The sequence below is a fragment of the Anomalospiza imberbis genome, chromosome 1 (genome assembly GCF_031753505.1).
Source record: "Anomalospiza imberbis isolate Cuckoo-Finch-1a 21T00152 chromosome 1, ASM3175350v1, whole genome shotgun sequence".
NCBI lineage: Eukaryota > Metazoa > Chordata > Aves > Passeriformes > Viduidae > Anomalospiza > Anomalospiza imberbis.
The window spans coordinates 134,769,375-134,783,629 of NC_089681.1; the positions used below are offsets into that span (position 1 = coordinate 134,769,375).

The 14,255-nt window shown below is 39.9% G+C and overlaps 1 protein-coding gene across 17 annotated transcripts in view; it reads left to right on the forward strand.

Annotated features, from left to right (window-relative positions):
- KIAA1217 (KIAA1217 ortholog) overlaps window positions 1-14,255 on the forward strand; it is a 230,086-nt gene that overhangs the window by 64,272 nt on the left and 151,559 nt on the right. The window contains exon 1 of one of the 17 annotated variants that reach the window (XM_068171483.1): window positions 4,240-4,862. The exons of the other annotated variants lie outside the window; for them this stretch is intronic. Within the exon in view, the coding sequence (XP_068027584.1) occupies window positions 4,755-4,862 (108 nt within the window). The 5' untranslated portion in view covers window positions 4,240-4,754. Of the gene's footprint in view, window positions 1-4,239; window positions 4,863-14,255 lie in introns of those variants that run through there. 17 annotated transcript variants of the gene reach the window in all.

Below are 14,255 nucleotides of genomic sequence, written 5' to 3' on the forward strand. Positions count from 1 at the left end.
AGTTTCTTCATTTATATCTATCAGTTGAAAGTAATTTGAAAACCTGGGGTTTTTTTTTTTAAAGCAAACAAAACAAAGCTGCAAAAAGACTAATTCCTTTTCTTTTTCCTTCCCTCCCCCATGCAAACCACACATCAGTGCAGTTACTTTGCCCCAACAGGATTAGTAACTTTTTTCTGTGGCAACGCCTCTGCATTTTAAATAGTGTGTATTGTTTGTAACTCAGAAGTCCCAGGTAGTTGTTCGTACTTACCTTTGTTCCTGTGAATTTTGTACATATATTTTTCTAATCTAATTTTATGACAAGCAAAAGTATTTTTAGGATGCTTTGTATTCACTTGACTGAGTAAATGCCTGCAGTGATCTTGTTCCTGTACCTGTTGTTAAATCCAGAAAGAATCTAGAACTTTGGTATCCCATAAAGCACATTTCAGGCAGCTGCCTTCAAAAGTGTTGCCCATGGAAACCTCTCCCAGTTATTGTAGACACCTGAGATTCCTTAGGTTTCAGAAACTTAAGCTTTTCTGGCCCAAAATGTCCCGAGGCATTTATAGGTGTGTTCTTGCACATACTTGGTTTAGCCCTCGCTCCTTCTGGGTTGCCTCTGTCAATGACTGCCAAAAGCGGCGCCAAAACAGCCAGCAGGGCCCTGCTTGGGGATGGGTTCAGGGCAGCACTGCCTCCTTCAGCAGTGCTGGGGAGGAGTGTCACAAAGGGTGCTTTGCCCCTGCTTCCTCTTCCAACTCTGACTTTAAACCAAAGCACCTCCAGTTGCTTCCTGCCCAGCTCAGGGATGAGCAGCATGGGAGGCATCCTCAGGACACCATTCTAGGTGGGGCTTGTCAGTGATCCCTAAATCCCATCAATAATTTCAAGCCCCTTATTTACTTATGAGAGCACAATAAGTTTGTGGCAGAAGTGATAATGAAGACCTGCAGGCTCTGGTCTGCAGACACTTGCCCATGCTAGTTTTGAGCAGGCCAGAGGTCTCACTTGGCCACAGCTCTGGAGGTGTGCTACAGAACATGTGAGGAGCGCTTGTCCGGCAGCTGATCACAGCCAGGCACAGGTGTTGGGTGAGACCAGCAGGTTGCTTGGTGTTAGTGCTGAGGTGACAAGTGTAACTTCCCTGGGTGACCTGTGAGTAGCCACAGAACTGGTGAATTTGCTGTGTCCAAAAACCATTTCCCTGCAAATGGTTGTGAGTATGCTTGGGTTGTTCTTGTTACAGCTGAATAGTCCTGTTAGCTTCTCACTGGGAAGCACTTTAGTGCTATTTGCACATTGTCAGTTGGGATGGGAGCACATATTTATGTCAGTCATTAGCAAAGTAAATGCACCTCTGGAATATTGCTACTGCTTTACAGCATTTTTCTGTTGATTTTCTAACAAAGGCAGATTGCACTGAAGTCACCTGATTAACTGGTTTGGTTTAACCATAATCACAGAGATTTAAATGTCTTTTCTGGGCTTAAATAGGAGAACAGGAGTAAATAAGAAAAGCCAATTGCTTATATACATATATTTAAATTTTTCTTCTCTTCAAATGAGTTGAGTACACTAGGAAAAACAGTGCTATTGTTAAAATTGTGGCCAACACCTGTGACTCTGACAGCTGCCCCTGAGATGTGTGCTTTGAACATCCACCCAGTCATGGTAATTGTGCCAGTTCAGTAAATTCTGAATCTGTGGTATCAAGTTTTCCATCTTGACATAACAAGTGAATTCAGGGACTTTTGGTTGGTCAAGAATCTTTTGAAGGGTCCTCTTTTGGTCGTGTGGAATTTTTCTCCCAGTTAGTACCTTTTGTGCTAGTGCATTTTGCGTGGCCCCTTGTGCATGGGATTGTAGTGATTCCAGTTATTCACTAGGAGATTGCTGCCTTAGTAAGCACTGAGCAGTGCCTTTTTTTTCAGCTTTTAGGAAACAAAAAAATCTTTAGAAAAGATTTTCATTGGCTGATCAATACATTGCCATAGGTGTACTTCACTTTAAAATAAACCAAAGGTCTAAAATTCAAAATTAGTTATTTAGGAAAGGAAGAGAGAAGCTATTCTCTTAGGTTATCTTTGGATTATGAAATAAAAAACATTGGATTATCTTTGGATTATGAAATCCAAATATGTTTTTCACTATGAGTTCTGCCTCTTAAGGGCAATTTCTAAACATCTGTCAGGTGGTGGACGTGGGAAAATCAGCCATCATGTATGATCTTTACTAGTTACAGATTATTTTGTCCCACATCTTGAGATTTATCTTCCAAAATTATCTTCTTGCTAGTTGTAAGACTGGATCTTCCTGATACATACATGAATGTCCAGTTCTGTTTTGTACTGCTGAATTCTTGACTATGTTAACGTCTCATGACTGAAAATTCCAGGGCTCAATTAAGTTTCAAGACTATTTCATCTGTTCTAAGGAGTTTCTTACACATACCTTTAATAAACTACCTTCATTGCAGTTATTTCATTCAAAAGAGAAAAACTAGTTTTACTTCAATTTCAATTGAAGCTAAATATTTCTTCGGTCTGGAGGGAGATATCTGTCCTTCAAGAAAGGAGGAAGGCAGCAAGAGGAAAATGTAAAGAGTGGAAAAAAAGAATTAAAAGGGGTTTATTTTTAATTTGAAAGAAGTTGATTCTGACTTTAAATCCTACACGATACATTCATTTCAGATACACTTCCTCCCAGATGAACAAGCAGAGACTTTTCCAATTTGCACCTATGTTGTGGGTATGTGGGTGTCTGAACTCTGGAAACAGACCTGCCGTCAATGTTTATGTATGAGCTTTGGGCTTTCTTCCACTGTGCTTTGAAAGCATAATTTTAGCTGCATTTATTAATTTGTAGCCCTATTTTTAGTAACACAAAATACTATACATCAGACTGTTGTAATTAGTAGCAAACTACTCACAGAAGGAACAAATATTTGACTTTGATTAGAATAAGTAAAAAGCAATGTCACTTATTTCCCATTGGCTGAACAAATAAACTGTTGCATGACATTGGCTGGTTGATTTAAATGAGAGGAAATACTGTTTGGAAGGAAGAATTATTTTTTAGGATAATATAAAAAAGATAATTTAAAAGTACACACATAACATAAATGCTTCCATTTTAAAAGTGTACTCAAAAAATTAGAACATTTGTAAAGTTTCTTGTTGATCTAAACAAACTGTTTATTTTCTCTTTTTTTTTTTGACAGAGAAGTGATAATAATTTGAGTAAATTCTTGATCTACTTATATTTCTATCTATTATGTATTTCCCTAAAAGTCAGTAAAGAAAAACCCACTCCAAAACCTCACAGATACTCTGTGCCAATTTCACTCTTTCATTATGCATATCACATGATCTTTATTTTTTTTTTAAGTTATTTCATATTAAAATTGTTTAATAGCTTTACATTATACAGAAAACATTATGTCAACGTCTACTACTCAGGGATGTGGGAGAACCTCTGTGTTCCTAGAATGGGATCACCACAGTAATGCAATTACCACGATTTGTCAGTAACTACTGCAGTATTTTTTGGGTTTTTTAGAGGACCTCTATTGTTCCAATTTGTTTTCAGCTGCTAATCCAAGCTGCCACCTTTTTGGCTAATACTGAGTCCAGCACTGGGAATACAGGCAGGATGGTGCTTCTGCCAGCCTCTTGCATGCTCCTGCAATGGCAAGTGGGGCAGAGGAGGGTTTCTGCACTACACAGACCAGGGACTCTGCTTTACCAGAGGCAATTAGAATGGTGTCTGTCACTGGGGAATTTAAATGAGAATGTGATAGAAGCAGCATCAAACCATTCTGGAAGTCAGTGGAGAACCTCTCCCTTCAAAACATCGCAGAAGGGTGGGATGGGGTGGAGCAAGGAGGCGCAGATCACAAAATGTTTTTCTTGGCCCTCGTGGTGCCGGTATTGATGCCAATAAAATGTTCCTGCTGACCAGGGTACAGTTGGCTCAAACCCCCAGCGGATTGTCTGACCGACGTGCTCTTCCTCTGATATCAGATGCAAGCATTTAATTTCTGGCTCATGTGTACTTCCCTTCTGTTTTATTTTTACCAAGTGTTTTCCACACCGGACGTTACAGCCGGTGACTTCCCGCGCAGGCACCTGCTGCTGCCGCCGCTGCGGCACGCGGGGCTCGCAGCTCCCTCACGGCCAGCAGCTGCCAGGCACTGCTGCACGGGCTTTGGCCACCGGGCCTAATCCCGTCCTGAGCAACTGGCTTCATCCATTCCGAGCCTGGAACCCTACAGCATGTGGAGTCAGGTTTCTCCGTGAGGCCAGTGAATGGCTTTCAGTAATGCAGGACTGCTGCAGAGGTCACGTATAATACTTTGTTGTTGCTGTAGCTTAATTCAAGATATTTCACCGCAGCATTAACTGTTTGTGTTACTTTGATTGCTCTTTCATGTCTTCCTACTGTACATGTGTTACTCTCTTCCTTCATCGCTAAGTTGTGACCTCCTTGGTCTTGGGTATTAATCCTGTCACAAAAGGGTGGTTTCCAGCCCATGGGCACACCAGCCCATGTATTTGCTCAATCCCCACCCGTGTGCAAGATGCAATCATGAGAAACCAGTATTTTTTATACGTGACTCATTCATACACCCGGATGTGTAATGAAGTTGCACATCAGATGAGGCTCTGCCGCATGTGCACACCTATGGAAAAGCTGCACCAGGAGGAAGAGGGACCTGTGCTGCTCCTGCTTCTGTCCTTCCATGCTGGTGACAGTCTGCTACTGAGGAGATGGCTTTTGGGGAGGAGATAACCCCTCATGCTCCAGTGGCACAACCGAGAAGAAAAAGGAACTTCTCAGCTCTTTGCTGCTCCTCTGGTGATTCTCCTGCAAGCCAGGTACAGCTGTGATAAAGAGCCACGGCTTTCTTCTGTGGGGCTTGTGTAAGAGAGAGTGGAAGCTTTTGGATTGGCTGTTATATTCAAAAGATTGCTTCCTGTAAGAAGGAATGTCCTTACATGTTCGTTACTATTATCATATTGTCCATACATGTTTCTAGGTTGATTTTGAGAGGTGCAAAAAACGTTATGTTACTGCAGTAGTCCTCAAGATGTTTTCAAGAGGGAAACTGACAGTCTACAGAAGAAAGGCTTCTCTTCAACCATGTTAAAATGCAATTTGATTTCATCTCATGGTTTCAAAATTTGTCATATGCTGTTCAAAAACCAAGATGCTTTCTTCTCTAATTATAGAGAATATTTGTATGCAGGGTTTAATCTTTTTACTGGAAGTCTTCCAGGACTCTGGACTTTGTGGGCGTCTTCTGACTTGAAGGGTTAGAAAACAGTAGACTTCCACTCTGAAGGTACTTGAATAGTGAAGATGAGTGAACTAAATTTTTTCTCATGTCTTCTCTAGCTTCTGCTGTAATATTCTGGGTTTGACATATCTTTATTTCCTCCTGCTGTGACAGGAGGTATTGGTTTGTTTTAAAGAAATGTGAACTCACAAGTTCAGTCTTGTTTCTGCATGACTTAAACCTGTCTAAGAGAGATTATTTTGCCAAGAATAGTTCCACTTATAATATGTTAGACAGATTTCTTTGTTGCTGTGGTATATAGGCAAAGCCAGCTTGGAATTTAAGGAAACTTTCCACAGTTTGTAAAAGGAGAACTAAGGAAATGAAGGGAAAAAATAAAGACTCACAAGTACTCAAACAGGTCCTTGTGAGATGCTTCTTATGTAGGGCTGGGTTTTTTTAAATGTACTTTTGTGGATTTCTCACAATACCTATTAGTGATGTACTGTCAGAGAAAGGACTGAGGTTTTAGTGATGTATCACAGCAATGTGATTTTAGGTGTAGCAACTGGGGCAAGTAATTCTGAACTGATACCAAAGAGATTTTCTGTTTAAGGTGATCACTCTCTGTGATGACTGTAGGAAGATGCATAAACTTCTAGATTAGATTGAGTTGCTGTGTAGCCTTTTAAACACACCAGACTGAAACTAATGTGGGGTAAAACCTACAGATGTATTGAGTCACCTGGCAAAACAAGGGCAGTTTAGATAACCATTCGGTTGCTTATTGTGGTAAGATAAACATGGAATTCTAGGTATTTTCCACAATAGAAGAACTTCTGGTCTTTTGATCTGTGCTTTCTGCTGCCACTTGTCAAACTTCCCTGGATACTGCCAAAATGTCTGTGCTTTTGTCATTGTCCTTCTCTCTCTCTCTCTCTCTCTTTCTCTCTTTTTTTTAATTTTAGGAACACAGTATTAGATTTTGAGAGCAGAATAGCTTTTCTAATTCCTAACTTCCTCTGCAAAAGCAGTCAGACAAAAGTTATCAAGCCTTTCAAGTGAGGTTTGTCTAGCCACTACTGCTTTGTTTTTCAGCTTATCTTCCCTGTGGTTTGAAAACTTTCTTATATGTCTGGGTTCTGTGATATTTCAGAAGTCTTTTAAAATGCAGACATAATTTCAAAAGGTTCATTCTGCCTTCAGATACTTTCAGTGGAGACAAGGGCGATGATCTGGTTTTACTTACCTCAGTGTATGGCAGGGAGCTGTGTTTGGAAACCTAATCTTACATACTGTTTGACTGCTCATTTAACCAGAACAGCCAGCCTGATTTCATATTGCTGTCTCTGCCAACCCACAAAATCACCTACATTTGTTCACCTAAATTCAGCAAAGAAGCTGAGTCTGGTGGTGTTCTGTTGCAACAGCCAGATTTAAGTAATTTTATCTGAAATCCAGGAGGGAGGGTAAGTTGAATAAGAGTTGTAAGGGGAAGAAAAGTCTGGGTGAGCCAAGGAGAATATTTTGCTTTGAGTCCATTCTAGGTGTATTGGGTGTTGTACTGAAGAGCTAAACCTTTAAAATCCTTTTGAAAGCTAATGGCTGACAGCAGCTGCAAGGTTAACAGCATATTGTGGTATCATGCTCAGTTAAAGTTACTCTTTTCCATGACTAGATTGCCTTGGTTCACAAATAAAGGGAGAATTTCCAGTTTGCTTGTTCATAACAGACAGGTAAGCAGTCATAATCATAGCTCTGCTATTTGATCACTTGAAAGCTCAGGCACCAAGAAGCATTGCAAAGAACAAATTTGCCCAGACTCAGCCCATGCAATCTCTCTTACCTCTCCTGTCACTTGGAAGTGAAGAAGATCAACCAGTTATTTCTCATTTAGGCCCCTGCTTCAGACAACATTAGGCATGATGCTCAAATATCCCCCATGGAAGTGAAGTTGGTTGTCAGCAAAATTACACCGTTTTCCCCCACTGCCTTTCCTAAAAGCTCCATGTAAATACACAGGCAGTTGGTTTTTAATAACCAAGCTCTTCCTGTTGGAAGGTCTCAGTAAGTAGGAATATGCAAACATCAAACTGACTTTGCTGTCCCAGGTGGGTGTTTGAGTTAACTGCTGTTCACTGAAGATGATTTCAAAAGCATCTGATGAAAATGTTAATACAAGTGCTGTTTTTCAACAGTATTTTTTGGACTGATAGCATGGTTGCAATTTGCTTCTGTAAGTCCAAAGTGTACTGATCAAAAGAAAAGTGATGCTGAGATCTGGAGACATTGTGGGAGTTGTACTTCTTTTCCTCAGCCTAATCCAAAAAGACACAGCCAAAACAAGTTAATATTTCATCATATTGGAAAATTTCTTAAATAAATACAGCACTGTGAGCTCTGTTTGACTTGAAGGAGAACAGCTACTATACTTCCACTTAAAAGAGAGGGAGGTATTCCTTCTTATCAGCAGAGCTATTTCTTTCCTGACAGTTTGTGCTGGTCAAAAAGGATAAGGGATAAGATCACAGGCCACATAACAAGGCCTTTTGCCCCCTTTTCCATGCTTGGTAGGCTGAGAGTCAACAGGACAAAATCTTTATTTATTTCCCTGACACACTGCCTTGCTACTTCACATGAAAGCAGTGCAGTCTTAATATAAGGGAGTTTGTACAGTTTGAGTTAATCCAACCATTAAGAAGCACATTGTTTAAAGATTTGTAGATACTATTTCACAGGCCAAAAAGCTTCTGAGAGTTTGTTCAGCCAGAGTATTAGCTAAACAAAATTAGAGTAAACCATGATGCAGTTGCTTTGCTTTTTTTTTTTCTTTTGCAGAGTATTTTTTTTTCTTCCTTCTTACATTACAGGTTGCCATAAATCATTTGTAGAGTAAAGTGACCTTTACAGAAAGACTGCTAGTAGTAAGTGCTTGATAGCTGGAAAGAGAAGATTATTGTAGCAAGAAATTATCTGAATGATGAAAGATCATAAAAAATAGAGATTCTTCCCAACCTCAACCTCTGGTAGAGTAGCCAGAGGTGTATTAGCCTCCAGTAGGGCTGGACTACCAGAACAGGTCATCTGGCATGGTCTTAGGCCTGCTCAGGGATACCAGCATAGTTTATACAACTCCACCTTGAAAACTGAAATCAAGAGCATGATTTACCTGTAGACACAGGCAGGAGAAGGTTCATACTCTGTATTTTTCCATGCAGAAATGTCAAGGAAAATGAAATTTGCCTTGAGAATTGCTGGCTCTTGGGACTAACAGGGAGAAGTAGGTGACATTTAACATTTGAAGAAATCCATAGATTTCTTCCTAGTTTGGTAATAAGGTGTTCTCACCTGGTTTGCCAGCTGGAGTTTGGTACTCAATCTTATTTTATATTTTTTGTAAATTTGTGGTGAAATGGGTTCATTTGGGAGGAGGTAAATATAGCTAGAAGTTAAGACTTTTCATATAGAAGAACGTTAAATGTCATCTCTTGAAAGTTCTTGGGAATATATTAACAGACAGCTTTTATAGAAATTTTTCTTTTTAATGGGATCTGGACTTTGGTGAAGAAATTCATTCTGCTTAAGCTGCCAGCAATTGCAATACAATCTTTTGCCACAGGAGTATGACATATTGCCCTAGCAGGTACACAGTATCTTGTAACAAAACCAGAGTGTATTCCAGCCAGAGAGCATATTTTAATATGGCATTATCTTTTGTTTCCTCAGTACTTCATTGATAAAATAGACAAATAAGTTTGGCCAGCAATTCTGTAAAGATGTGAAGAGCGACAAGTGAGAGAATGGTGATTTTACAAAGAATATTGCAAATAAAAGAGGCGAGGAAAGATTTTCAGATGTATAAACATATCCTTTGGGTTGAGAGATAAAGCCAGAGGTAATAAACTGTCAGACCCAAGCAACTACCTTCGGCAATGTGCACAGTGTTTGTGCACAGACAAATGTGTGGTCTGCTCACAGTTCCTGCTCTGAGTCTGCTATGGCGGTGCAGAAAGCTGCAGCAGCCTGCAGAGTCACTTTTTAGGGCTAAAGAGTAGAGCCATTTAATGGTCATGAACATGGTGTACATACATGATGTATGCAAGTGTTTAATATACTGCAATACTACATGGGTAAAACTTTTCACAGGTTAAGACTTTAAAAGAAGATACTGAGTTGGTATTGAAAACCAGCAGTGGCATTATAAACGCACAAGATCAGATGACTTCGTACAATTTTTCCTCAGCTTTTGAAAACTGCCGTGGAGGATGGAGCAACTGCGTTTGAGCAAATGTGTGATTGTGTGTCATAGTAATGCCTAAGTTGGAAAGGACCTCTGGGTAGCATCTGAACTGCTGTGGAAAGCAGAGATTTAGATTAGATTATCCACACCCATCAAGCTGGGTCTTGAATTTTGGCAGTGGAGGAGTTTCTGCCGCTTCTCCAGATGGAATTTCCAGGAACAAGGTAAACTGTACCCTGGAAAATGGTAAGTCTGGAAAGGTTGTAAGGAGCTTTTGATCTTTCTGTTTTCACAAGAGTTCCTAGTGTGACGCTATCATAAAAGGAAAAGGAGTTATTTTCCAGGAAGACAGTGATTAGGACTCAAAGATAGCCTTACCTCTGGATGTGCATTGTGACAGGAATGCCTGCTGTAGAAGGGATGTTGAGCCATGGGAGCATTGCAGAAGGACATCCAAAAGATTTGAGATCTCATGAAATCGTTTCTCTCTGAGAATGGTGATGTTTATCCATTGACCCAATCAAAATAGAGATCCTCCTTGATTAAGAAATGTAATTCTCTGTAAGCAGGAGAAAATATAGTGAGTTTATATTGGCTTTTTAGAACAGCAATAAAAATCATAACAGAAACTAAAGGTTAGAGCTGGAGAGCTGGGCAGATTGAAATCAGGAGTAATGCACAGTATTTTTCATGTAGAAATGATTCATTATTCTGGCAAATTATCAAGGGAAGCAAGAGGTTCTTCATATCTCTAAATCTTTGAACTATGACAGGTTGCTTTTCTAGCATGCTCTAGTCAAACAGAAGTTGCTGATGAATAGGGGTGATTGGCAGAGACTTATTGGCTGCTCCTTGGCCCTGGTTATGCAACTGAGGCTCTTGGCTATTCATGCAATTTTAATGTTTCAAGCGCTGTTCATATGAAACTGAGTTTGACCCAGCTGCTTTTTAATATAGGACTGCAGTAAGAATAAGCTGTTTTAGGAAAAGAAATTGCTTTAATAATTAAAAATGTAAGTTACTTGAAAATTTAAGATAAAAATAAGAGTGGTAAGCAAAATATTACAGGAAAAAGAGTCAGTGAATAAAATTAAAGTAGAGTTAGGGTAAATAGTATTTGCCTTTTACAATTAGAATATTAATATATATATTGTTGTTATCCTAGCCCGGATACCAATATACAGATATCATAGACAAGCACAAGAAAGGCCTGTTTGATTGCCACCACAAAAATTTCCCAACCTTTGATATACTTAATTCAGAGGAGTTTTCTACTTTGACCAAAACTTTGAATTTCACCTCAGTTATTCCTTGGGAAAATTCTTGCTTATAGCAGTAAGAGTCTTGGCAATGTTAGAGATCCCAGGCTTGGTCTGCCCCGAAATTTATACTTTGTAAGGTACCACCAAAGTCCTCCATTGATTCTTCATGTACTGACACTTCTAAGTAATGGATCTGGCAACAGTGAACTTTTCAGAACATGGTCAAGAATACAGTACACCTTGAAACAGTCAAGAAATAACCCACAACCAAGTTATTTTGGGGTAAGGAGGAGACAAAAAAAATCCCCTTCACTGGAGCTAGGATCCACAATGGATGGAAGTATACCTACAAATGGGACTTGGCACCATTTGAAAATTATTTGTGGGCACAGCAGAATGAGGAATGGGAGTCTGTCTGAGAGAAGGTGGCGACAAAAATCAGAATTAATTTCCCAAGGGAGAATAAGAGCAAAGTATGAGCATAGTATGAGAATAAGAAATTTCTGTTAGCATTCGAGTCAGAATCAAGAAAAGGACAAGGGTTATGTCAAAGTAATATGGGAAATCTCTAAGCAGAAAATAATTCTTGATCTGCTCTTGTAATCATAGCAGAATGAAAAAAATGAGGTAAAGAAATACATTGCACATGTAGTGTAACAGGCTGTGGGGATAGCATGGGTGTGTCAGAAAGGCACACACAGTTTTAGAAGAGGTTAAGGGGACCAAAGCTGTGAACCAAGGCTGATTGCAGCAGGAGGGGAGCATTTTGAACCCAGTGACTGAGGTGACTGAGTGCAGGTGCTGAGCAGTTTAATTCTAGTAGCTGGGAGGGATTCCCTAAATGATGTACAGGAGGTCTGTATGTCTGTGCCTGGGGAATTCAGGCTGCAGTTCAGCTGTGTGTAGCCCAGCTGAAAGTAGGTGTGGGATTCTGAGGGGGAACCTCATTCCTGCCTGTGAGTATCTGAAGAGAGGATGCCAAGGAGATGGATCCAATCTCTTCTTTGTGGTGCCAAACAACAGGACAAGAGGCAACAGGCAGAAATGGAGGGACAGGAAGCCTTCCCAGCCTGAAGAAGTCCTTTACTGTGTGGGAGGCTGAGCACAGGAACAGGTTGCCCAGAGAGGCTGTGGAGTCTCCTTTACTGGAGGTTCTCCAGGACTGCCTGAAGGCAATCCTGTGCCATGTGCTCTGGGATGACCCTGCTTGAGCAGGGAGGTTGGACCAGATGACCACTTTGGCCCCTTCCAAATTGACCCATTCTGTGATCTTCATTTCACTGTATGGATAGTTTGGGGTTTGAGCTAATGGTTCCAGAAACCATTTGAACTGTATTTACCTTAATATATGTTTACACAATAATATATAATTTCTTTATTGAAACCATCAGCAAAAATTGAAGCTTTTGTAATTTAAAGTTTCCAATCAAGTGAGGGATAAAGTGGAAGTACTGTCAATTGTAAAGTAGCTAATCTAGCTCTGCTTTCTTTCTTTAATGCCTCTTTCCTTCTTTCTTGTTCAATCTTGCTTCTGTTTTGAGAAAATCAAATTTGTAATAAAAATTGGTAATAGCCTAAGTTTAAAAAAAAGCTGGCTCGATCCAATTTATACTTTGTATAGTCTAGACAGTCTGCATTTGTAAATACCCTGCTATTGCATTAGGCTGTAATAAAGAGAAGAACTAATTTTTCCCCATGCTGCAGTGGTGGGCCTTCCAAGTTTTTGTGGGTGACCCCCAGAGGTTTGCAATATCACTGTCAGCTGCATTATCTCAGCAAAATAAGCAGAAAAATTCATCTCCATGGTCTTTTACTGGTGTTTAAATGCAGAGGAAGGGAATTAGCGAAATAAAAAATGCAGTTGCCAAGAATTCAGAACATTTTCCTGGTTTTTTTCCCCTGAAATTTCAGTCTAAATGAAGCAAATAAATCTCAATTTTCTCGCAGTCTCAGCAGGTACCTTTTCAAACTTTAAATTGCTTTATTTATTTATTTATTTTTGCATTTAAAAAAACCCTCTTTGTTTTAGTGGTATTTCCAGTTTTGGAAGTAGAATTTCTGAAATGCTGTGAAGAAATTTTGTGTCAGCCAAAAGGAGGAATACTGAAATTCTTTGAATGTTCATATTTTCATGAGAAGTACCTACTTTAATATATAGACTGAAAATTTGTATCAGTTTCAGATGATAAGTGTGCCACATTTATGCAGATGAGTCAAGAACTAAGTCCGTGAGCAGGAGAGTTCATTCGTTAACATTATTCATTACTTTGTTAAACTGAGTCACTTAAGCTCTGCTCCCAAAACATTGCTCCTCAAGCCACTATAAAAAGAAGCACTTTTTGAACTGAAATTTTCAATGGATAAAAGTTATATTTTGTTTCCCAGATAGTTGTGATCTAAAACATTTCTTTATACCAAGAGTACGTTAAACTCCCTTTAATACTAATTTGAACCTGTAGTTCCTCTCTTTTAAAAGAAGTGGATGTTTTGTTATATAAAATAAAAGTGTAGTCTGCATGTCCCTTTCAGTTCTTCATCTGTCATGGTATAAATAATTTAAAGGAAAACAAAGCATCCAGAATATGTGCTAATGATTCGAGTGTACAGTTGCTTTTATTAGAGTTCTTGGTGGGGCTGAGTATTGTTTCACACAGGCTTTTCGAGCTTTGCTGACAGCTACAACACACCTGTAGGGTGTGGGTGATGGAGTCAGCCAATTAATTACTGATGAGGACAACACCAGAATGCACCCTGACATGTGTTACGCAGTACTGGATTTCTGTCTGTACTTTCCTGAGTCGGGTCATGTTCTCTACAAAGTCTTCAGCTGTGTACAGAGGTTTGTGGCTGATGAAAAATGTGCTTGTATTTCTTGATGCTTGACCTGGGTTGTCATCATTTCTGCCTGTTGTTCTCAGGCTGTGGATTGCGAGTGCCATATAAGCACCTGGAATAGCACTATGCTTCTGGAAAACCTTTCAAATTCCATGTTAAGGGACTCAGTTTGTAAAGCTCTTTGAAAAGCATGCTGGGGTGCAGAAGTGTTTTTCCTCCATCCCCATGACTCTACTGCTGTGACAAACCCAGCACAATGTTCACTAATCATCCTGTCTGCAAATACTCGCCCTGCGCTTTGTTTCACCCCTTGGTGAAGCCTCAGTTTTGTCATCTCTGGAGGCTTCTGACCATTTCTCCATGGTCTGAAGGGAACAGCATTGTCTCTGGCGTACCCTTTCTTTCCAGGACTTGTGCTTGTCTTGCATGGCTCCCTCCTGCCAGACAGCACTGATGTGAGGCCAGCTACCAAATATTTCTCTGAACTGTATTATGTTGTATATCTGAATTAATGCAATTCATATTTGTATATAAATGGTGCTTTTAAGCTATTTCCTTCATAAAATATCAGGAGATTCCTTCCTTCCCTCACTGTGGAGATGCTGGGGAGGCTGTGGAGGGAGGGATGGCTGTGAAAGCATGAATGAGTGTGAGG